The 23,645-nt window shown below is 46.1% G+C and overlaps 1 protein-coding gene across 2 annotated transcripts; it reads right to left on the bottom strand.

Annotated features, from left to right (window-relative positions):
* Positions 1 to 4,142: 4,142 nt before the first annotated feature.
* On the bottom strand, positions 4,143 to 22,988 carry mre11a (MRE11 homolog A, double strand break repair nuclease). Of its 2 annotated transcripts, none has more exons than XM_029715874.1 (19): positions 22,925 to 22,988; positions 22,193 to 22,320; positions 21,966 to 22,098; positions 21,728 to 21,888; positions 21,032 to 21,119; positions 20,676 to 20,932; positions 17,183 to 17,368; positions 16,879 to 17,050; positions 16,674 to 16,754; positions 15,631 to 15,760; positions 15,420 to 15,520; positions 9,776 to 9,946; positions 8,666 to 8,725; positions 8,394 to 8,574; positions 8,175 to 8,252; positions 7,991 to 8,055; positions 5,581 to 5,666; positions 5,017 to 5,110; positions 4,143 to 4,322 (listed from the first exon to the last, which is right to left on the bottom strand). In XM_029715874.1, exons 2-19 carry the CDS (start codon positions 22,210 to 22,212, stop codon positions 4,251 to 4,253), a joined length of 2,136 nt encoding a protein of 711 aa, XP_029571734.1. In that variant the 5' UTR covers positions 22,213 to 22,320; positions 22,925 to 22,988; the 3' UTR covers positions 4,143 to 4,250. The 2 variants fall into 2 exon arrangements, with proteins under 2 accessions (XP_029571734.1, XP_029571735.1); XM_029715875.1 differs by lacking the exon at positions 4,143 to 4,322 and adding an exon at positions 4,490 to 4,942.
* Positions 22,989 to 23,645: the final 657 nt, after the last annotated feature.

Genomic DNA, 23,645 nt, shown 5'->3' with positions numbered 1-23,645 from the left:
GGGCTAGGTTAGGAATGCTGTGTTGCACGTGTAGCGCTGTATTTTTGCACATCGGCTTTAAACGTGGCATTTTTAGCTAATATCGGCCGATTACGATATGCTTACCGATATATCGTGCATCCCTATTCGTTGGTGATGTGGACACCAAAGAACTTGAAAACTCTCAACAAGCTACACTTTAGCCCCATCGATGTTAATGGGGGCCTGTTCGGCCCTCCTTTTCCTATAGTCCATGATCAGCTCCTTTGTCTTGATCACATTGAGGGAGAGGTTGTTATCCTGGCACCACACTGCCAGGTCTCTGACCTCCTCCCTTATAGGCTGTCTCATCTTTGTCAGTGATGAGGCCTACCACTGTTGTGTCGTCAGGAAACTTAACGATGGTGTAGGAGTCGTGCTTCGCCACGCACGCAGTCGTGGGTGAACAGGGAGTACAGGAGGAGACTAAGAACGCACCCCTGAGGGTCCCCAGTGTTGAGGATCAGCATGGCAGATGTGTTGTTACCTACCCTCACCACCTGCGGGGGCGGCCTGTCAGGAAGTCCAGGATCCAGTTGCAGAGGGAGGTGTTTAGTCCCAGGGTCCTTAGCTTAGTGATGAGCTTTGACGGCACTATGGTGTTGAATGCTGAGCTGTAGTCATTCTCACATAGGTGTTCCTTTTGTCCAGGTGGGAAAGGGCAGTGTGGAGTGCAATAGAGATTGCATCATCTGTGGATCTGTTGGGGCAGTATGCAAATTGGAGTGGGTCTAGGCTTTCTGGGATAATGGTGTTGATGTGAGCCATGACCAAAGTCTGGTCATGGCTACATACGTGAGTGCTACAGGTCGGTAGTCATTTAGGCAGGTTACCTTAGTGTTCTTGGGCACAGGGACTATGGTGGTCTGCTTGAAACATGTTGGTATTACAGACTCAGACAGGGAGAGGTTGAAAATGTCAGTGAAGACACTTGCCAGTTGGTCAGTGCATGCTCGGAGTACACGCCCTGGTAATCCATCTGGCCCTGCGGCCTGTTTAAAGGTATTACATCGGCTGTGAAGAGCGTGATCACACAGTCGTCCGGAACAGCTGATCCTCTCATGCATGTTTCAGTGTTACTTGCCTGGAAGCAAGTATAGAAGTTATTTAGCTCGTCTGGTAGGCTCGTGTCAATGGGCAGCGCTCGGCTGTGTTTCCCCTTGTAGTCTGTAATAGTTTGCAAGCCCAGCCACATCCGAGGAGTGTCGGAGCTGGTGTAGTACGATTCAATCTTAGTCCTGTATTGACACTTGCCTGTTTGATAGTTTGTCAGAAGGCATAGCGGGATTTCTTATAAGTTTCCAGGTTAGAGTCCCGCTCCTTGAAAGCGGCAGCTCTACCCTTTAGCTCAGTACAAATGTTGCCAGTAATCCATGGCTTCTGGTTGGGGTATATACGTACTGTCACTGTGGGGACGATGTCCTCGATGCACTTATTGATAAAGGCAGTGACTGATGTGGTGTACTCCTCAATGCCATCGAAAGAATCCCGGAACATATTCCAGTCTGTGCTTGCAAAGCAGTCCTGTAGTTTAGCATCTGCTTAATCTGACCAGTTTTTTATAGACCGAGTCACTGTTGCTTCCTGCTTAAATATTTGCTTGTAAGCATGAAACAGGAGGATAGAATTATGGTTAGATTTGCTAAATGGAGGGCGAGGGAGAGCTTTGTATGTGGAGTAAAGGTGGTCTAGAGTTTTTTTCCCTCTGGTTGCACATTTAACATGTTGATAGAAATGAGGTAAAGGTTTTCCTGTTTGCATATGGCGGTATACAGCTCATTGAGTGCGGTCTTAGTGCCAGCATCGGTCTGTGGTGGTATGTAAGACAGCTATGAAAAATACAGATGAAAACTCTCTAGGTAGATAGTGTAGTTTATCATGAGATACTCGAGACTTCCATACGATTAGATTTTGTGCACCAGCTGTTGTTTACAAACCAATGCAGCATAAAGCCCGCCAGCTGTATGTTAATCATGTCGTCGTTCAGCCACGACTCGGTGAAACATAAGATTTTCGTTTTTAATGTCATGTTGGTAGGATATTTGTGATCGTAGTTTGTCTATTTTGTTATCCGATGATTGCACGTTGGCTAATAGTACTGATGGTTGAGGCAGATTACCCACTCGCCGTCAGATCCTTACAAGGCACCCCCATGCGAATCACGGGGATTTGGGCCTTGTCGGGTGACTGAAGTAAGTCCTTCACGTCCGACTCGTTAAAGAAAAACCTTCTTCCAGAACGAGGTGAGTAATAGCTGTCCTGATATCTAGAAGTGAAAAAACACAATAGCACAATTGGTTAGGAGACCGTAAAATGGCAGCTATCTCCCCCGGCACCATTATCCAGAGGCAGTTTGGAAGTTGGTAGTGAGTGTTGCTACTGAGGACAGATGATTTTTAAGAGCTATGCGTTTCAGCACTCGGTGTTCCCGTTCTGTAAGCTTGTGTGGCTTCCCCCTTCATGGCTGAGCCGTTGTTGCTCATAAACGTTTCCACTTCATAATAATAGCACTTACAGTTGACCGGGGCAGCTCTAGCAGGGCATCCTATGGCGGTGCCACATTGAAAAGCCATTCTACTGCCAATATTTGTCTATGGAGATTGCATGGCTGTGTGCTCGATTTTTATACACCCGTCAGCAACAGGTGTGGCTGAAATAGCGGAATCCACTTATTTGAAGGGGTGTCCACATATTTGATAGGTTTGGTTTCTGAGCTTTATATATTATCATCATTAGATATAAGAGAGACATGAGGGGTGCCATAATGAAGCTTGGGAGGGGCTGAGTGCAGGGGAAACAATCCCATGTAGCAGTACTGATAAGGGGAGAAACCGTTTAAGGCCCAGATCACTCAGCTCCCTGACTAGCAATAACGATGCAATGTTTAGCGATAAGGAGGAGACTCCACCCAAAGTGTGGTATGTATACTACCACGGGTGAAACCATGCCTTTGTCTAATGCATCTGTATTAACCCTCTGGGAAGAATAAACTTGGTTTAAAGCGTTCATAGTGTCCGTTGAGTTTGTACTCTGAAAATTAGAACCTGGCAGTGAAGATGTGAATGATGCAGTGCCTGATCTTTGGGTTCTCACATCAGACAACTGTTGAAATGATAAGGCAACTCTAAACGATCTGCATTACTCCCACACTGCATTACCAGCTATATGCCACCATGGACCAACTGGTTTCCTGGTTGATGTCTGGTCGGCCAAACAATGTCCGTCTGCCTACCTACACAGTGGGAAGTCAACTGCATACTTCTCGCGTCCCCTTTCCTCGTCTCTTTCTTAAAACCCATCGGAGAAGGTCAGAGGGAAGGGACCTCTGGCTTTCTCGTCCAATGGGTTTTGAGAAGACGAGAGGGGACACGTGAAGTATGCAGTTGAGATCTTCCATGTGTTCACTACCAGTCCTAACCAGAAGATGGTGACATGTAAACAGAAAAAAAGTACACTGACCTTATTTGACCTGTGTTGTACACTGTAGGGCCAGACACTGGACATGTGCTACTCTGTTCAAGTGGCCAACTCTAAATAAACATACCTTTGTCCTTCCTTGAACTATCACTGCTCTGACATAGTTGGCTCCATAAATCTCGCCATGATTTTACGATACATGTTCCACTTAAATGACACGTACCAGAAATAGCCGTTTCACACGGTAAATTTTGACACCAAGTTTTACCCTGCTCCAGAGCATGGCCATCTAAGCCCTGGGCTAAGGTTGGTATTACCCCACTACAGAATATACAAGTGTGAAACAGCCCTGGGATAAGGCTGGTATTACCCCACTACAGAATATACAAGTGTGAAACAGCCCTGGGCTAAGGCTGGTATTACCCCACTACAGAATATACAAGTGTGAAACAGCCCTGGGCTAAGGCTGGTATTTACCCCACTACAGAATATACAAGTGTGAAACAGCCCTGGGCTAAGGTTGGTATTTACCCCACTACAGAATATACAAGTGTGAAACAGCCCTGGGCTCTATAATGTCGAAGAAAACTGGCAGTGGGAAAATCCCTCGTCATGTCAGTGCTGCACTCAAGGAAGGAATGAGAAAAGGCTAAACTTTGAATATATTTGTACAGGACCACATTTGATCCCTGAAGCATCAACGGTTATCGTTTTAATAGTCTTGTTTTTTTATTAAACATATTAGTGCTCCTTTATTTGTCCACTCTCCTGTAGATAAATCTCAATCGTGTTTGCGTCCTCTCCATGCCTCCTCCTTAAAACGCATTGGAGGAGAAGATCTGAGGGAGGACCCTCCAATGTGCTTTGAAGAGATGAGGAGGGAGGACCTGAGGAATCAAGGGAGTACAATTGAGATTTACGGTTTAGCTCGTCTTGTGTGCGTTCTAACATAAAGCAGGTGTGAATGTCAACAAGTGAGTGTGTCACCTGTAGTGTGTGTGTGTGTGTGTGTGTGTGTACGTGCGTCAAACAGGAACAGTAAACACACACCTGAAATAGAAACAGGAAGTATTTAATAAATCTGCTGAAAGCGGACGGTTGCCATGGTGACTGAATGGGTCCAACACTGACCAATAACAGGGCTCAACAACACTGACTAATGACGCTTTAGGAGCTCAGAACGGCCAATCAACAGTCAAAGCAGGTCTTCAGATGGTATGGAAAACTCTCACAATTACAAAGAAGATTGAGAACGAGCTATAGGATGAAAAATAAGAGTTTAGACACAGGTACAACCAGCTAACGCTTCCTCTATTCTGAACAGGCAGCGTATTGGCAGCCCAGGGGTCCATCGTCAGGACCATAAGTGGCGTGAAGAACTATGGGTTAGTTAATCATACATTCACAGCTCACTAGCCAATAAGAAACATGAACATTGTCCAAAGGGGCGGAGTTAAAGCTATCGCCGGCCACTCCTACTGGAGCCTTTAAACGGGTCAAAGTCCTCCTGAGAGAGAGAAGGGAGGTTAGACAGACACACAGTACAACACGCATAATTCAGTCCTCTCACAGGTCTCATACCTCATCGTCGTCGTCATCAAATGTCACTCCTCTGTATGATTGGCTCTGACTCTGGGAGCCCCGCCTACTGGAGGAGGAAGAGGAGGAGGAGGCCCTAGAACACAAAACATAGAGCCGTTCACGGTCCAATGCCGCTGATTTTAACTCTTATCATATCATTACAGGGTAACAATTATGTACCTTACTGTGATTGTTTTCCATTCAAATGGTCAAAAAAACAAACAAAAACAGCTTCTTATCAAAAAGCTATTTTTCAAGCAAGAATGTAGCTAGAAATGGTCTGAGTGAAGAGCCTAATGGGAGGGATATGAAAACTAGCTGTTATTGGTCTAGAAATCCACCCATGCAAAATAAGGTGAAATTTCAAACAGCTCTTACACTAAGACGGGCATTATTCTGATTGTTTCACAGTATTATTCCAACCTCAGTTTGTAAATATATATAAAACATAGAAAATCAAGTTTATGACTGCACTGCCCCTTTAATACCCTCTAATTACAAACAGACACATCCACACAGATCACTAATCAATGTACAACTCCTACCCAACACACACTTTCCTACCTCTGTGTTGGTCGTGATGCAGGAGTCAGTCTTGATGCAGGCTTCACAAAGGAAACATCGTCAGAGTCATCATCATCAATGGTTATCTAGAGATGAGGGAGAAGATGATGGAGGAGGGAGGAGAGATGATGGAGGGGGAGGGAGGAGAGATGGAGGAGGAGGAGGAGGGAGGAGAGATGGAGGAGGGAGGAGAGGAGGAGGAGGGAGAAGAGATGGAGGAGGGAGGAGAGATGGAGGAGAGATGGAGGAGGAGGGAGGAGAGAGGAAGAGGAGGGAGGAGAGATGGAAGAGGAGGGAGGAGAGATGGAGGAGGAGGGAGGAGAGATGGAGGAGGAGGGAGGAGAGATGGAGGAGGGAGGAGAGATGGAGGAGGAGATATGGAGGAGGAGAGATGGAGGAGAGATGGAGGAGGAGATATGGAGGAGGAGAGATGGAGGAGAGAGGGAGGAGAGATGGAGGAGGGAGGAGAGAGGGAGGAGAGATGGAGGAGAGATGGAGGAGGGAGGAGAGATGGAGGAGGAGGAGGGAGGAGAGATGGAGGAGGAGGAGGAGGAGGGAGGAGAGATGGAGGAGGGAGGAGAGATGGAGGAGGGAGGAGAGATGGAGGAGAGGTGGAGGGAGGAGAGATGGAGGGAGGAGAGATGGAGGAGGGAGGAGAGATGGAGGAGGAGGAGGGAGGAGATGGAGGAGAGATGGAGGAGGAGGAGGGAGGAGAGAGGAAGAGGAGGGAGGAGAGATGGAAGAGGAGGGAGGAGAGATGGAGGAGGAGGGAGGAGAGATGGAGGAGGAGATATGGAGGAGGAGAGATGGAGGAGAGATGGAGGAGGAGATATGGAGGAGGAGAGATGGAGGAGAGAGGGAGGAGAGATGGAGGAGGGAGGAGAGAGGGAGGAGAGATGGAGGGAGAGATGGAGGAGGGAGGAGAGATGGAGGAGGAGGAGGGAGGAGAGATGGAGGAGGGAGGAGAGGAGGAGGAGGGAGAAGAGATGGAGGAGGGAGGAGAGATGGAGGAGAGATGGAGGAGGAGGGAGGAGAGAGGAAGAGGAGGGAGGAGAGATGGAAGAGGAGGGAGGAGAGATGGAGGAGGAGGGGAGGAGAGATGGAGGAGAGATGGAGGAGAGATGGAGGAGGAGATATGGAGGAGGAGAGATGGAGGAGGAGATATGGAGGAGAGAGGAGGAGAGATGGAGGAGGAGGAGAGAGGGAGGAGAGATGGAGGAGAGATGGAGGAGAGATGGAGGAGGGAGGAGAGATGGAGGAGGAGGAGGGAGGAGAGATGGAGGAGGGAGGAGAGATGGAGGAGGGAGGAGAGATGGAGGAGGGAGGAGAGATGGAGGAGAGGTAGAGGGAGGAGAGATGGAGGGAGGAGAGATGGAGGAGGGAGGAGAGATGGAGGAGGAGGAGGGAGGAGATGGAGGAGAGATGGAGGAGGAGGAGGGAGGAGAGAGGAAGAGGAGGGAGGAGAGATGGAGGAGGAGGAGAGATAGAGGAGAGATGGAGGAGGAGGAGATGGAGGAGGAGGAGGAGGGACGAGAGATGGAGATGGAGGAGGGAGGAGAGATGGAGGAGGAGGAGGGAGGAGAGATGGAGGAGGAGGGAGGAGAGATGGAGAGAGGGAGGAGAGAGGAGGAGGAGGAGGGAGGGAGGAGAGATGGAGGAGGAGGAGGGAGGGAGGAGAGATGGAGGAGGAGGAGGGAGGAGAGATAGAGGGAGGAGAGATGGAGGAGAGATGGAGGAGGAGGAGGGAGGAGAGATGGAGGAGGAGGGAGGAGAGATAGAGGGAGGAGAGATAGAGGGAGGAGAGATGAGGGAGGGAGGAGAGATGAGGGAGGGAGGAGAGATGGAGGAGGAGGAGAGATGGAGGAGGAGGAGAGATGGAGGAGGAGGAGAGATGGAGGAGAGATGGAGGAGAGATGGAGGAGGAGGAGAGATGGAGGAGGAGGAGAGATGGAGGAGGAGGAGGAGGAGGGAGGAGAGATGGAGGCGAGATGGAGGAGGAGGAGGGAGGAGAGATGGAGGAGGAGGGAGGAGAGATGAGGGAGGAGAGATGGAGGGAGGAGGAGGGAGGAGAGATGGAGGGAGGAGGAGGAGAGATGGAGGAGGAGGAGAGATGGAGGAGGAGGGAGGAGAGAGGAGGAGGAGGAGAGATGGAGGAGGAGAGATGGAGGAGGAGAGATGGAGGAGGAGAGATGGAGGAGAGATGGAGGAGGAGGAGAGATGGAGGAGGAGGAGAGATGGAGGAGGAGGGAGGAGAGATGGAGGAGGAGGAGAGATGGAGGAGGAGGAGAGATGGAGGAGGAGGGAGGAGAGGATACGAACATTAGAACATTATCTACAACACACACATTCACTGAAAGACCAGTAAGACAGTGTATAAAGCACACAGAGATGGGGAGTGTGAGGGACTAACCTCGTCTGTGTAAGATTTAGCCGCCACCGCCCCTCTCGATGGCCGCTTGGGTGGAGCCTGGAACGCTGCAGGATGGAGGGAGGAGAAAGAGAGGGAGGAGAAAGAGGGAGGGAAGATAAGTAGTAGATCAGTACAATAATACACACTTAGGTTTGAGAAACACACCGACACAGCAGCCACTCACCATCCATGATGCTTCTACCCTGGGTGGGGTTGACCTTCTGAGAACGGGCCTGCCCTGCTGGCTTCGGCTCTGCTGCACCTGGACACACACAGACACAAATATATTCACACACAAAATGCACCACGCCAACAACACATACAAATGCAGTCGTTAATGTATACATGCATAAATATAATTAACCCTTTCTCATGAGTGAATAGATCTTGGAGAGAAACAAACCCCTTCCTCTCCTGGCTGTGGTTTGGCCCCTCCCTCTGCCACCCCGCCCCCTGCCCCTGGTGGGGGGAGGAGGGGCAGAGTCCTCGTCCGAATCCATGGAAACATCAGGCTCATCTGATAGGTCCAGGTCTTCTGGGGCGTCGCCTCGCTCTATGCGGTGAGCTTTAGCCCTGTTGAGGGCCTACACAGAGAGGAGAGTACTGGTATGAACGTATACGTGTGTGTGTGTGTGTGTGTGTGTGTGTGTGTGTGTGTGTGTGTTCCTGACTCACCACCTGAACCTCTTCATCCTCCTCTGCAGTGTTTTTCTTAGATTCTCTGAAACGGCGAATCTGAGGAGAGAACAGGTTGCTGTGGTTACTATCATCTCTCCCCTCTCCTCTCCTCTATACCTCCTGGTCAATCTCTTCCTCTGTCAGTACTCCTCTCTGCTGGAGGTGTCTACCCCCTCCTCTCCTCTATACCTCCTGCTCAATCTCTTCCTCTGTCAGTACTCCTCTCTGCTGGAGGTGTCTACCCCTACCTCTCCTCTATACCTCCTGGTCAATCTCTTCCTCTGTCAGTACTCCTCTCTGCTGGAGGTGTCTACCCCTACCTCTCCTCTATACCTCCTGGTCAATCTCTTCCTCTGTCAGTACTCCTCTCTGCTGGAGGTCTCTACCCCTACCTCTCCTCTATACCTCCTGGTCAATCTTCTCCTCTGTCAGTACTCCTCTCTGCTGGAGGTGCCTACACCCTCCTGTCCCCCTCTCTCCCATCTCCTCTATACCTCCTGGTCAATCTCCTCCTGTGTCAGTGCTCCTCTCTGCTGGAGGTCTCTACCCCCTTCTCCTCCCCCTCCTTCCACCTCCTTGTCAATCTCTTCCTCTGTCAGTACTCCTCTCTGCTGGAGGTCTCTACCCCCTTCTCCTCCCCCTCCTTCCACCTCCTTGTCAATCTCTTCCTCTGTCAGTACTCCTCTCTGCTGGAGGTGTCTACACCTACCTCTCCTCTATACCTCCTGCTCAATCTCTTCCTCTGTCAGTACTCCTCTCTGCTGGAGGTGTCTACCCCTACCTCTCCTCTATACCTCCTGGTCAATCTCTTCCTCTGTCAGTACTCCTCTCTGCTGGAGGTGCCTACACCCTCCTGTCCCCCTCTCTCCCATCTCCCATCTCCTCTATACCTCCTGGTCAATCTCCTCCTGTGTCAGTGCTCCTCTCTGCTGGAGGTCTCTGCCCCCTTCTCCTCCCCCTCCTTCCACCTCCTTGTCAATCTCTTCCTCTGTCAGTACTCCTCTCTGCTGGAGGAGTCTACCCCTACCTCTCCTCTATACCTCCTGGTCAATCTCTTCCTCTGTCAGTACTCCTGTCAGCTGGAGGTGAATACCCCCTCCTCTGTACCTCCTGGTCAATCTCCTCCTCTGTCAGTACTCCTCTCTGCTGCAGGTGTCTCTGGGTTTTCTCCAGCTGGTATCGGATCAGTTCCTCGATGGCATCCTTCTCCTCCTTGTCCACATACTCCTGCACCGCCTTCCCCATGCCCTGCTCCGTCAGTAGGGAGAGCTGCACCGTCTACACACACAGTCATGTTAACACACATCCACACACACACACACACACACGTTAAAACACGTCCACACACACACACGTTAAAACACATCCACACACACACGTTAAAACACGTCCACACACACACACACTTGGGCTGTCCTTGACAAAACAAAATCTTAAGTCAACCGAAAGTCGTCTGTTCTTTCGACCAATCGATTGCTCAAAAATGTTTAAAAGTGTATTTTTCCATTTATAGACATTTAATAAAATGTGCATTGAGCTTGTCTGATGCTTTAAGCTTACGGTTTGATGCCTCAAGAGGGCGCCAGAGATCTAGATAACCAGAAGAATAAAAACTTAACCTGTCCAAACTATTCTCCACCCTCTCCTGCTGGCTTTCGCAGATTCGTCCATTACTCTCCTGAAGTTGCCAGTAATAGGCTATACAGGGGAGTCTGCAACCTTTCTCATGTGGAATGTCAATTTATCTCACCATTTCTACCGATCTGCGTGCCAGTTATTGTTTTCAAATGCAGATTTTCATTAAACAGTTTAATTTATGATAATGTCTTCATATCTCAAAATCATTGTCATGTGGTTAATCAAAATGATATCCAAATCTAAATGAAAATGATAAACCTAAAAACTAACTTCTATTGCCACTTATTTAAAAATAGCCTACATAAAGCCAACCAATAAAAACATTTCAGTATGCAGGTAGAAAATATCCTGATTTTAAATGAAATATCCTATCACATTCACTACACATGGCCTGTCTGCAACGATTGGGTCCAGCCCGGAAGCTAGCTAGCGAATTTCTAACATTGTATAAAATATTCTGGGCCCTCAGTTTCCCATGCCAGGGAGCTCGGGACAGACAGAGCTGTAGGCTATTTGCTCAAGGGATAAGAAGCAGTGCTTGACTTGGGCAGGAGCTCACCTCAAATGTTCTACTGCTTCAGCTCCTGTTCCTCTTAATAAATATCAGCTCAACAGTATTGTGGAGTCCCTATTCCTCTTATAGAATATTAACTCAACAGTATTGTGGAGTCTCTGTTCCTCTTATAGAATATTAACTCAACAGTATTGTGGAGTCCCTATTCCTCTTATAGAATATTAACTCAACAGTATAGTGGAGTCCCTGTTCCTCTTATAGAATATTAACTCAACAGTATTGTGGAGTCCCTGTTCCTCTTATAGAATATTAACTCAACCGTATTGTGGAGTCCCTGTTCCTCTTATAGAATATTAACTCAACAGTATTGTGGAGTCCCTGTTCCTCTTATAGAATATTAACTCAACAGTATTGTGGAGCTCCTGTTCCTCTTATAGAATATTAACTCAACAGTATTGTGGAGTCCCTGTTCCTCTTATAGAATATTAACTCAACAGTATTGTGGAGTCCCTGTTCCTCTTATAGAATATTAACTCAACAGTATTGTGGAGTCCCTGTTCCTCTTATAGAATATTAACTCAACAGTATTGTGGAGTCCCTGTTCCTCTTATAGAATATTAACTCAACAGTATTGTGGAGTCCCTGTTCCTCTTATAGAATATTAACTCAACAGTATTGTGGAGTCCCTGTTCCTCTTATAGAATATTAACTCAACAGTATTGTGGAGTCCCTGTTCCTCTTATAGAATATTAACTCAACAGTATTGTGGAGTCCCTGTTCCTCTTATAGAATATTAACTCAACAGTATTGTGGAGCTCCTGTTCCTCTTATAGAATATTAACTCAACAGTATTGTGGAGTCCCTGTTCCTCTTATAGAATATTAACTCAACAGTATTGTGGAGTCCCTGTTCCTCTTATAGAATATTAACTCAACAGTATTGTGGAGTCCCTGTTCCTCTTATAGAATATTAACTCAACAGTATTGTGGAGTCCCTGTTCCTCTTATAGAATATTAACTCAACAGTATTGTGGAGTCCCTGTTCCTCTTATAGAATATTAACTCAACAGTATTGTGGAGTCCCTGTTCCTCTTATAGAATATTAACTCAACAGTATTGTGGAGTCCCTGTTCCTCTTATAGAATATTAACTCAACAGTATTGTGGAGTCCCTGTTCCTCTTATAGAATATCAGCTCAACAGTATTGTGGAGTCCCTGTTCCTCTTATAGAATATTAACTCAACAGTATTGTGGAGTCCCTGTTCCTCTTATAGAATATTAACTCAACAGTATTGTGGAGTCCCTGTTCCTCTTATAGAATATTAACTCAACAGTATTGTGGAGTCCCTGTTCCTCTTATAGAATATTAACTCAACAGTATTGTGGAGTCCCTGTTCCTCTTATAGAATATTAACTCAACAGTATTGTGGAGTCCCTGTTCCTCTTATAGAATATTAACTCAACAGTATTGTGGAGTCCCTGTTCCTCTTATAGAATATTAACTCAACAGTATTGTGGAGTCCCTGTTCCTCTTATAGAATATTAACTCAACAGTATTGTGGAGTCCCTGTTCCTCTTATAGAATATTAACTCAACAGTATTGTGGAGTCCCTGTTCCTCTTATAGAATATTAACTCAACAGTATTGTGGAGTCCCTGTTCCTCTTATAGAATATTAACTCAACAGTATTGTGGAGTCCCTGTTCCTCTTATAGAATATTAACTCAACAGTATTGTGGAGTCCCTGTTCCTCTTATAGAATATAAACTCAACAGTATTGTGGAGTCCCTGTTCCTCTTATAGAATATTAACTCAACAGTATTGTGGAGTCCCTGTTCCTCTTATAGAATATTAACTCAACAGTATTGTGGAGTCCCTGTTCCTCTTATAGAATATTAACTCAACAGTATTGTGGAGTCCCTGTTCCTCTTATAGAATGTTAACTCAACAGTATTGTGGAGTCCCTGTTCCTCTTATAGAATATTAACTCAACAGTATTGTGGAGTCCCTGTTCCTCTTATAGAATATTAACTCAACAGTATTGTGGAGTCCCTGTTCCTCTTATAGAATATTAACTCAACAGTATTGTGGAGTCCCTGTTCCTCTTATAGAATATTAACTCAACAGTATTGTGGAGTCCCTGTTCCTCTTATAGAATATTAACTCAACAGTATTGTGGAGTCCCTGTTCCTCTTATAGAATATTAACTCAACAGTATTGTGGAGTCCCTGTTCCTCTTATAGAATATTAACTCAACAGTATTGTGGAGTCCCTGTTCCTCTTATAGAATATTAACTCAACAGTATTGTGGAGTCCCTGTTCCTCTTAATAAATATCAGCTCAACAGTATTGTGGAGTCCCTGTTCCTCTTATAGAATATTAACTCAACAGTATTGTGGAGTCCCTGTTCCTCTTATAGAATATTAACTCAACAGTATTGTGGAGTCCCTGTTCCTCTTATAGAATATTAACTCAACAGTATTGTGGAGTCCCTGTTCCTCTTATAGAATATTAACTCAACAGTATTGTGGAGTCCCTGTTCCTCTTATAGAATATTAACTCAACAGTATTGTGGAGTCCCTGTTCCTCTTATAGTCCTCCTGTTCCTCTTATTGTGGAGTCCCTGTTCCTCCCTCCTGCATTAAAATAATTACCGTAATCAAAGTAACAAACATTGTGGATTAGAAATCATAGTAAACATACTGCTGGTGATATGGGGAAGTGATATACACTAACAATCAAACCCAAACAATTAACACAATGAAGTTACGAAACAAATGTGCACAAATTGGCGGGAGAGAAGTGCATTGTGGAGATAGAAGTGCATTGTGGAGAGAGAAGTGCATTGTGGAGAGAGAAGTGCATTGTGGAGAGAGAAGTGCATTGTGGAGAGAGAAGTGCATTGTGGAGAGAAGTGCATTGTCCATCTGGGTGCATGGTCAATCTGACGTCTGCATTGGCCTTGCCGCAATTACGGTGATACGGCCTAAGCAGAAGTCAGGGCAAGAACGGCCTCAGCAGAAGTCAGGGCAAGAACGGCCTCAGCAGAAGTCAGGGCAAGAACGGCCTCAGCAGAAGTCAGGACATTCATACTCCTTGCGGAGCAGTGCAGAGCTGTTGTCAAGGGAGTGTGTTTATACAGGATGTACCACCCTCACCTACCGTCAACCAATCATGTCAACGTGGAGCTATACAGAGCCTTCCACATTGTTACAACATTTGGAAGGGGCATGGCGATGTGGTACAGATCTCAATTTGGCCTCGGCATGCCTCCGCAATTGCGTCACACCCTCCATATGGAGCCTCCGACCACATTTTCGGATCAAGCTTAAAATGGGCTTTTAGTCTAGGCTTCCGCAATGGATTAGTTCACCGAGATGGGTGCAAATATATATACACTACCAGTCAAACGTTTAGACACACTTACTCATTCAAGAGTTTTTCTAAATAAATCACAGTGTCACCAGCAGAGCACCCCCACACCATCATACCTCCTCCTCCATGCTTCACGGTGGGAACCACACATGTGGAGATCATCCATTCACCTACTCTACGTCTTACAAAGACACGGCAGTTGGAACCAAAAGTCTCAAATTTGGACTCATCAGACCAAAGCACAGGTTTCCACAGGTCTAATGTCCATTGCTTGTGTTTCTTGGCCCAAGCAATTCTCTTCTTCTTATTGGTGTCCTTTAGTAGTGGTTTCTTTGCAGCAATACGACCATGAAGGCCTGATTCACGCAGTCTCCTCTGAACAGTTGATGTTGAGATGTGTCTGTTACTTTTACATTTATTTGGGCTGCAATCTGAGGCTGGTAACTCTAATGAACTTATCCTCTGCAGCAGAAGTAACTCTGGGTTTTCCTTTCCTGTGGTGGTCCTCATGAGAGCCAGTTTCATCATAGCTCTTGATGGTTTTTGCTACTGCACTTGAAGAAACGTTCAAAGTTCTTGACATTTTCCAGATTGACTGACCTTCATGTCTTAAAGTAATGATGGACTGTCGTTTCTCTTTGCTTATTTCAGCTGTTCTTGCTGTAATATGGACTTGGTCTTTTACCAAATAGAGCTATCTTCTGTATACCACCCTACCTTGTCACAACACAACTGATTGTCTTAAACGCATTAAGAAGGAAAGAAATTCCACAAATGAACTTTTAACAAGGCACACCTGTTAATTGAAATGCATTCCAGGTGATTACCTCGTGAAGCTGGTTGAGAGAATGCCAAGAGTGTGCAAAGCTGTCATTAAGGTAAAGGGTGGCTACTTTGAAGAATCTCGAATATAAAATATATTTAGATTTGTTAAACACTTTTTTGATGATTCCATGTGTTTTATTTCATAGTTTTGATGTCTTCACTATTATTCTACAATGTAGAAAATAGTACATATAAAGAAAAACCCTGGAATGAGTAGGTGTCCAAACTTTTGACTGGTACTGTATATTTGTTACTGCTCAACTAAAACAATCTTGGTCGACCAACAGCATAACAACCAAACAATCGACCAGTCGACTAATTGGGATCAGCCCTACTACACACACAGTCATGTTAACACACATCCAGACACACAGTCAGGGTATGGAGAAATGTGTGTGTACCTTTTCTGCTGTCTGGAAGTATTCTTTAACTAGATCCTCCACCCTCAGACCCTCAGTTGAGGAGTGACTCAGGAGCTGCCCAAAGTCAACATCCTCTTCGCCTGCACTTACACAGCAAAAAAGACAGAGACAGGCGAGTGACCTGAACATCAGAAAAAGTAGTCTTGTCAAATGTTATGATTATGGTGCATGGAGTGTGTGTGTGTGTTACCTTTAACTTTGGCCTTGTACTCCTTCTGTCTGATGAAGTGAACAACATCTTTGGGGTTCGCAACCTGCTCTACAAACTTCTGACTGAAACGAGTGGCGTTGAAGGCCTCAAAACCACCGCTGTAGTCCACCTTGAGAGAGAGAGACAAATATTACACTGTGACAGATACTCAGACCTAAGAGAATCTTTCTTTCCCAAAATTATCATTCAGTACAAAGAATTTGAAACTATAAAAGATGTAGTATGTTTTTAAAATATTTATTGGGTGAAAAGCCAAAATGTTTTGGCATCCAAACACTGTATGTGTCCTCCTGCCACAACCTGCCACAACCTGAGGGACAGCCAGGGAAAAGTGCAATGTAATGTGGATAATATTATAATATTTCCCATCTTGTTTAGTTTTGTCTTTCATACCAGGTCATGTGTCTTCTCAGTCATGTTGACACTGGTCTACTACCATCGCTTTAATGTATTGTTGTTCTGGTTAATATTGTTGTTGTTAATGGTAATCCCATGTCCACTCCTACTATTATTATTGCTGTAGGTTCTATATTTATACTTTGACAATGTAATTAATTTAATTTGCCATGTCAATAAAGTCTACTGAATTGAAGAGAGAGAGAGAAAGCAGGATAAAAGTCAGAGAGAAATAGAAAGAGAGAAAGTGGGAATTGTAAATTCTACCTTGAGAAATACCCTTGATGCTGTTGCAGTGTTCAACAGAATAACGTATTATAATCTGGGTGGTTTGAGCGCTGAATGCTGATTGGCTAACAGCCGTGGTATATCAGACCGTATACCACGGCTATGACAAAACATTTATTTTACTGTTTTAATTACGTTGGTAACCAGTTTATAATAGCAATAAGGCACCTCAGGGGTTTGTGGTATATTGGCCAACAGACCACGGCTAAGGGCTGTATCCAGGCACTCCACATTGAGTTGTGCATAAGAACAGCCCTTAGCCGTGGTATATTGGACATATACCACACCCCCTCGGGCCTTATTGCTTAATTAAAAAATGTTACTTGTGGCTCACTCACTCTGAGGCGTATCAGGGGTTTCTCAGGGGTAAGGGGGTTTCCCAGTCGATCTCGCTCTGCTTCCTCAATCATCGCTTCCACCTGGGAACCAACACACACACACACACACACACACACACAGAGACACAGTCAGGGAGAGCGAGAGAGAGACAGACAGCCAGGGAGAGAGAAAGAGCAAGAAAGAGAGAGAGCGCCTTGTGCTCACCTTCTCCTGGCAGAAGGCCTCTACCCTCTGGTTGACCTTGGGCATGTCAGGGTTGAAGAGGTCAGGGTGCTCTGAGAGGACCAGGTCCTGGATGAAGAACTGACGCACCGTGTGCAGCGGGATCTTCTGAAGGTTCATCTTACGCCCCTTCACCCTCAGCAGACCTATGTGCCTGCGCGCACACACACACACATGCACGCAGGCAATGACACACACAAGGCCATACAAATATGCAGACACACACAGTGAGTGCTACTTGAGCGTGTATAAAAGTGTTTGAGTGTGTGTGTGTGTGTTGGCATACTTCTTGACGGCCTCTCCGGGGGACAGTGACGTGGCAACAGAGCTACCAGGCTGAGTGACGTAGAACAGCCTCTGTTCGTTCCTGCTGGGGTTTATCAGACACTCATGTTCATGACCCCACACTACCAGGTCCAGGAAGTCATCCAGAAACTGCTCTGGGATGTAGTTGGTGGCCCCGTGCTTACTTCTGCAAAACACACACACACCTCAGAGATGTGGCTTTTGTAAAACACACACAGTACCACAGACACTTAGTATATACACACACACACACACACACACACACACACACACACACACACACACACACACACACCTGTTCTGGTGGACAGTATATATATACACACACACACACACACACACACACACCTGTTCTGGTGGACAGTATATACACACACACACACACCTGTTCTGGTGGACAGTGTAAACACACCTGTTCTGGTGGACAGTGTAAACACACCTGTTCTGGTGGACAGTGTAAACACACCTGTTCTGGTGGACAGTATAAACACACCTGTTCTGGTGGACAGTATAAACACACCTGTTCTGGTGGACAGTATAAACACACCTGTTTGGTGGACAGTATAAACCACCTGTTTGGTGGACGTATAAACACACCTGTTCTGGTGGACAGTATAAACACACCTGTTCTGGTGGACTGTATAAACACACCTGTTCTGGTGGACAGTATAAAACACACCTGTTCTGGTGGACAGTATAAACAAACACACCTGTTCTGGTGACAGTATAACACACAACTGTTCTGGTGGATAGTATAAACACCCTGTTCTGGTGTGATAGTATAAATCACACCTGTTCTGGTGGACAGTATAAACACACCTGTTCTGGTGGACCGTATAAACACACCTGTTCTGGGTAGACAGTATAAACACACCTGTTCTGGTGGACGGTATAAACACACCTGTTCTGGTGGACTGTATAAACACACCTGTTCTGGTGGACAGTATTAAACACACCTGTTCTGGTGGACAGTATATAACACACCTGTTCTGGTGGACAGTATAAACACACTGTTCTGGTGGACAGTATAAACACACCTGTTCTGGTGGACAGTAAACACACCTGTTCTGGTGGACAGTATAAACACACCTGTTCTGGTGGACAGTATAAAACACACCTGTTCTGGTGGACAGTATAAACACACCTGTTCTGGTGGACAGTATAAACACACCTGTTCTGGTGGACAGTATAAACACACCTGTTCTGGTGGAAAGTATAAACACACCTGTTCTGGTGGACAGTATAAACACACCTGTTCTGGTGGACAGTATAAACACACCTGTTCTGGTGGACAGTATAAACACACCTGTTCTGGTGGACAGTATAATCACACCTGTTCTGGTGGACAGTATAATCACACCTGTTCTGGTGGACAGTATAAACACACCTGTTCTGGTAGACAGTATAAACACACCTGTTCTGGTAGACAGTATAAACACACCTGTTCTGGTGGACAGTATAAACACACCTGTTCTGGTGGACAGTATAAACACACCTGTTCTGGTGGACAGTATAAACACACCTGTTCTGGTGGACAGTATAAACACACCTGTTCTGGTGGACAGTATAAACACACCTGTTCTGGTGGACAGTATAAACACACCTGTTCTGGTGGACAGTATAAACACACCTGTTCTGGTGGACAGTATAAACACACCTGTTCTGGTGGACAGTATAAACAAACACACCTGTTCTGGTGGACAGTATAAACAAACACACCTGTTCTGGTGGACAGTATAAACAAACACACCTGTTCTGGTGGACAGTATAAACAAACACACCTGTTCTGGTGGACAGTATAAACAAACACACCTGTTCTGGTGGACAGTATAAACAAACACACCTGTTCTGGTAGACAGTATAAACAAACACACCTGTTCTGGTGGACAGTATAAACACACCTGTTCTGGTGGACAGTATAAACACACCTGTTCTGGTAGACAGTATAAACACACCTGTTCTGGTGGACAGTATAAACACACCTGTTCTGGTGGACAGTATAAACACACCTGTTCTGGTGGACAGTATAAACACACCTGTTCTGGTGGACAGTATAAACACACCTGTTCTGGTGGACAGTATAAACACACCTGTTCTGGTGGACAGTATAAACACACCTGTTCTGGTGGACAGTATAAACACACCTGTTCTGGTGGACAGTATAAACACACCTGTTCTGGTGGACAGTATAAACACACCTGTTCTGGTGGACAGTATAAACACACCTGTTCTGGTGGACAGTATAAACACACCTGTTCTGGTGGAAAGTATAAACACACCTGTTCTGGTGGACAGTATAAACACACCTGTTCTGGTGGACAGTATAAACACACCTGTTCTGGTGGACAGTATAAACACACCTGTTCTGGTGGACAGTATAATCACACCTGTTCTGGTGGACAGTATAATCACACCTGTTCTGGTGGACAGTATAAACACACCTGTTCTGGTAGACAGTATAAACACACCTGTTCTGGTAGACAGTATAAACACACCTGTTCTGGTGGACAGTATATTAAACACCACACTGCTTCTGGTGCGACAGTAACCTTTCTGCGTTTGAGACAGCTATAACAACCTGTTCTGGTGGACAGTATAAACAACACTGTTCTGCAGTGACAGTATAAACCACCACCCTGTTCTGGTGGACAGTTATAACACACCGGTTCTGGTGGGACCAGTATATAACAAACACACCTGTTCTGGTGGACAGCTATAAAACACCACCTGTTCTGGGTGGACAGTAATAACCAAACACACCTGTTCTGGTGGACGAAGTATAAACAAACACACCTGTTCTGGTGGGCAGTATAAACAAACACAACCTGTTCCTGGTGGACAGTATTAAACAACACACATGTTCTGGGTAGACAGTTAACCAACACACCTGTTTCTGGTGGACAGTATAAAACACACCCTGTTCTGCGTAGACAGTAATAAAACACAACTGTTCTGGTAGACAGCTATAACACCACCTGTTTCTGGTGGACAGTTATAAAACCACCTGTTCTCGGTGCCGACAGTTATTAACCACCAACCCTGTTCTGGTGGACAAGTATAAACACACTGTTCTGGTGGACAGTATAAACACACCTGTTCTGGTGGACAGTATAAACACACCTGTTCTGGTGGACAGTTATAAACACACCTGTTCTGGTGGACAGTATAAACACACCTGTTCTGGTGGACAGTATAAACACACCTGTTCTGGTGGACAGTATAAACACACCTGTTCTGGTGGACAGTATAAACACACCTGTTCTGGTGGACAGTATAAACACACCTGTTCTGGTGGACAGTATAAACACACCTGTTCTGGTGGGACAGTATAAACACACCTGTTCTGGTGGACAGTATAAACACACCTGTTCTGGTGGACAGTATAAACACACCTGTTCTGGTGGACAGTATAAACACACCTGTTCTGGTGGACAGTATAAACACACCTGTTCTGGTGGACAGTATAAACACACCTGTTCTGGTGGATGGTGAAAACGTTGAACCATTGGTCCTGGTCTTCTTTGGGGCGGAGCATGGTCACCTGGTTGTTAACAAACATCCTGTAGAGACGCTCATCAGGAATAGAGCCGATGCCGTACAGGGCTAGCTTTGTGCTACCTTTCTGCAGGAGGACGGGACTAATCTCTATCCTCTCTACTGATTGGCTGCGGCCAAAATGATTGACAAGTCCGGCAGAGCTCAGGAGATCCAACGCACACAGCCCATCCGCCTGGAGTGGAGACGAGAGAGATGGAGTTACACATAGAGATACAGACAGATGCGTCTGTGGTTCAAGCTGGATGAGTGAAACCTTGGCAAAGGAGCTTACCCCTGTAGGATCGTCATGGTTACCGTGCACGCTGAACACAGGGATGGAGATGTTTAGGTTCTCATCCTGGTAGTTCACCCACGGGAACCTGAGAACACACACACAGAAACATTTGATGCACATACTGTACTTTACATACAACCCACGTTTAGAAAGTCTTTCATAATACGTGGATATTTTATCTTGTAGATTCAACTAGAATATTATTCAACATTTGTGACAGGTGATGTATAGGTTTTCACCAATTAAAAAAAAGTGTGAGGATGCTGTCAAAGCAAGGGCTAGCATGCCACGCCAGGGCTAGCATCGCCACGCCAGGGCTAGCATGCCACGCCAGGGCTAGCATCGCCCCGCCAGGGCTAGCATCGCCCCGCCAGGGCTAGCATCGCCACGCCAGGGCTAGCATCGCCACGCCAGGGCTAGCATCGCCACGCCAGGGCTAGCATCGCCCCGCCAGGGCTAGCATCGCCCCGCCAGGGCTAGCATCGCCAGGCCAGGGCTAGCATCGCCAGGCCAGGGCTAGCATCGCCCCGCCAGGGCTAGCATCGCCCCGCCAGGGCTAGCATCGCCCCGCCAGGGCTAGCATCGCCACGCCAGGGCTAGCATCGCCACGCCAGGGCTAGCATCGCCACGCCAGGGCTAGCATCGCCACGCCAGGGCTAGCATCGCCACGCCAGGGCTAACACACAGACTGACTTGCTGTTGCTGAAGTTGACAGCCTGGTCACTGAGGACATCGAAGAGGATAGGAGTGTCTCCCATGCAGTACTTCCTCAGCAGAGAGATGCAGGAGTGAAGACAGCGTCTGGAAGGCTTGTTCTCATGGAACAGATCACCTCCCAACAGGATGAAGTCAACCTGCGGACACAGACAAGAGGTGAGTGTGGGGGAGAGAGAAATGACATTCTACTGTGTACACACACACACACACACACTTGGTTCTGTTTGGCACACTTCAGGATCTCGTCGAAGGTGTTGAACGTGTCGTTGCCACGGACAGCATCTTTCTCCAGGTAACCAAGGTGAATATCCGTGGCGATCAGGATCTTGAAGGTGTCCTCATCGTCCCTAGCAACAGAAGCACAATCAGAATCCCAGAGTCTCCTGATGCACTCGGTGACAACTACACCACGACGAGGCAGATTATTCTGAAGTTACATACAGGGTGTTCTCTGACGTCATGTTGAATGGAAACGGGTCCAGAGCAGCTTCTCAGAAAACCCTTCAGCAGCAGAGGCAGTGACGTCAACACCTGGATCAATACAGTTAACAAGTCTCTGGAGATGTCACCTACAGATAGACAGAGTGAGAAAGAAAAAGCTGGTTGATGCTCTGACAAATGCCAGCAATCGCCTTATTAACGTATAGCCTGTCATAGGGGCACAGAGTTTTCCCTGCTCAGGTCATACTGTTTGCCACAACATTGTGAGCCAATGCAAATCTCCCATAGCTATGATTCTGAGGTTGAGCCCGCTCGGATAACTGTAGGAAAGACTCCTGGATCCAATATGACCAATGAGTGAATACACGGATTAAGTTGAATTTTCCCCGGCCTTGACGCTGATCTAAGGACTATGGTAACGTTACAGTTTTGCAGTTCGGTAAGGTTAGGATTTCCGGAGGTTAATGTATAACGTTACATATTAACTAAGAGCACTCTGCAGTTAACTAGCCAATGAGGTTCCAACAACGCATTAAAAGCACATTTAGCTAACGTTAGGGCTAGCATCGCCACGTAGCTGTTACAAAGCGGCTAGTAAAATGGACTAATCTTAGCAGTGACTGTGTATTAGATGATACCACAGCTGGCATATCTGACCCCCGTGCCAATATCATGTTCTCAAATACTAAGTCCATTATACACCGAGATAGCTACTCTTCACAAACCACGCACCTCTCCTACTCCCCGCGCTCGATTATTGTGTACATGGGAACAACTCCCCTTACGGAAGTTAGCACAGGAAACGTCATTTCCGAGAGGCAAATGTAGTTTTATTTACATGAAGACTCCGCATGTAGCCATATTATGTCTGACGAAGAAAAACAGCAAATCCCAAAAGAAGACGGTAAACTCCATGAAGCGGAGTTAGATGCGCTCGATTTGTAGTGCGCCGGCGTGAGCAGTGTAGGACATGTTCAATTATAGGCCTAGATAGGCTATATGCTTTTATAGCGGCATAGAGGTTTTATTTAAGAGACATGAGAGATTAGGAACAAATGAGAGATTAGGAAAGAATGATGTCAGACTTCACCCAGTCCCAGAAAAGTAGGAATATACTCTCTAGTTGCTGGAGCGCAGTGAGAGCGCAGTGGTGTAAAGGTCTTAAGTAAAAATACTTTAAAGTTCTATGTAAGTAGTTTTTTGGGGTATCTGTACTTTACTATTTATAATTTTGACAATTTTTACTTCTACTTCACTACATTCCTTTAGAAAATATTGTATTTTTACTCTATACATTTTGCTCCATACATTTTACTCCATACATTTTACTCCATACATTTTTACTCCAGACACCCAAAAGTACTCATTACATTTTGAATGCTGAGCAGGACAGGGAAATGATCCAATTCACACACTTATCAACAGAACATCCCTGGTCATCCCTACTGCCTCT

This window comes from Salmo trutta, chromosome 26 (assembly GCF_901001165.1).
Source record: "Salmo trutta chromosome 26, fSalTru1.1, whole genome shotgun sequence".
Taxonomy (NCBI): Eukaryota; Metazoa; Chordata; class Actinopteri; order Salmoniformes; family Salmonidae; genus Salmo; species Salmo trutta.
The sequence above is the reverse complement of the archived record's forward strand: the minus strand, read 5'-3'. Positions and strand labels throughout refer to the sequence as shown.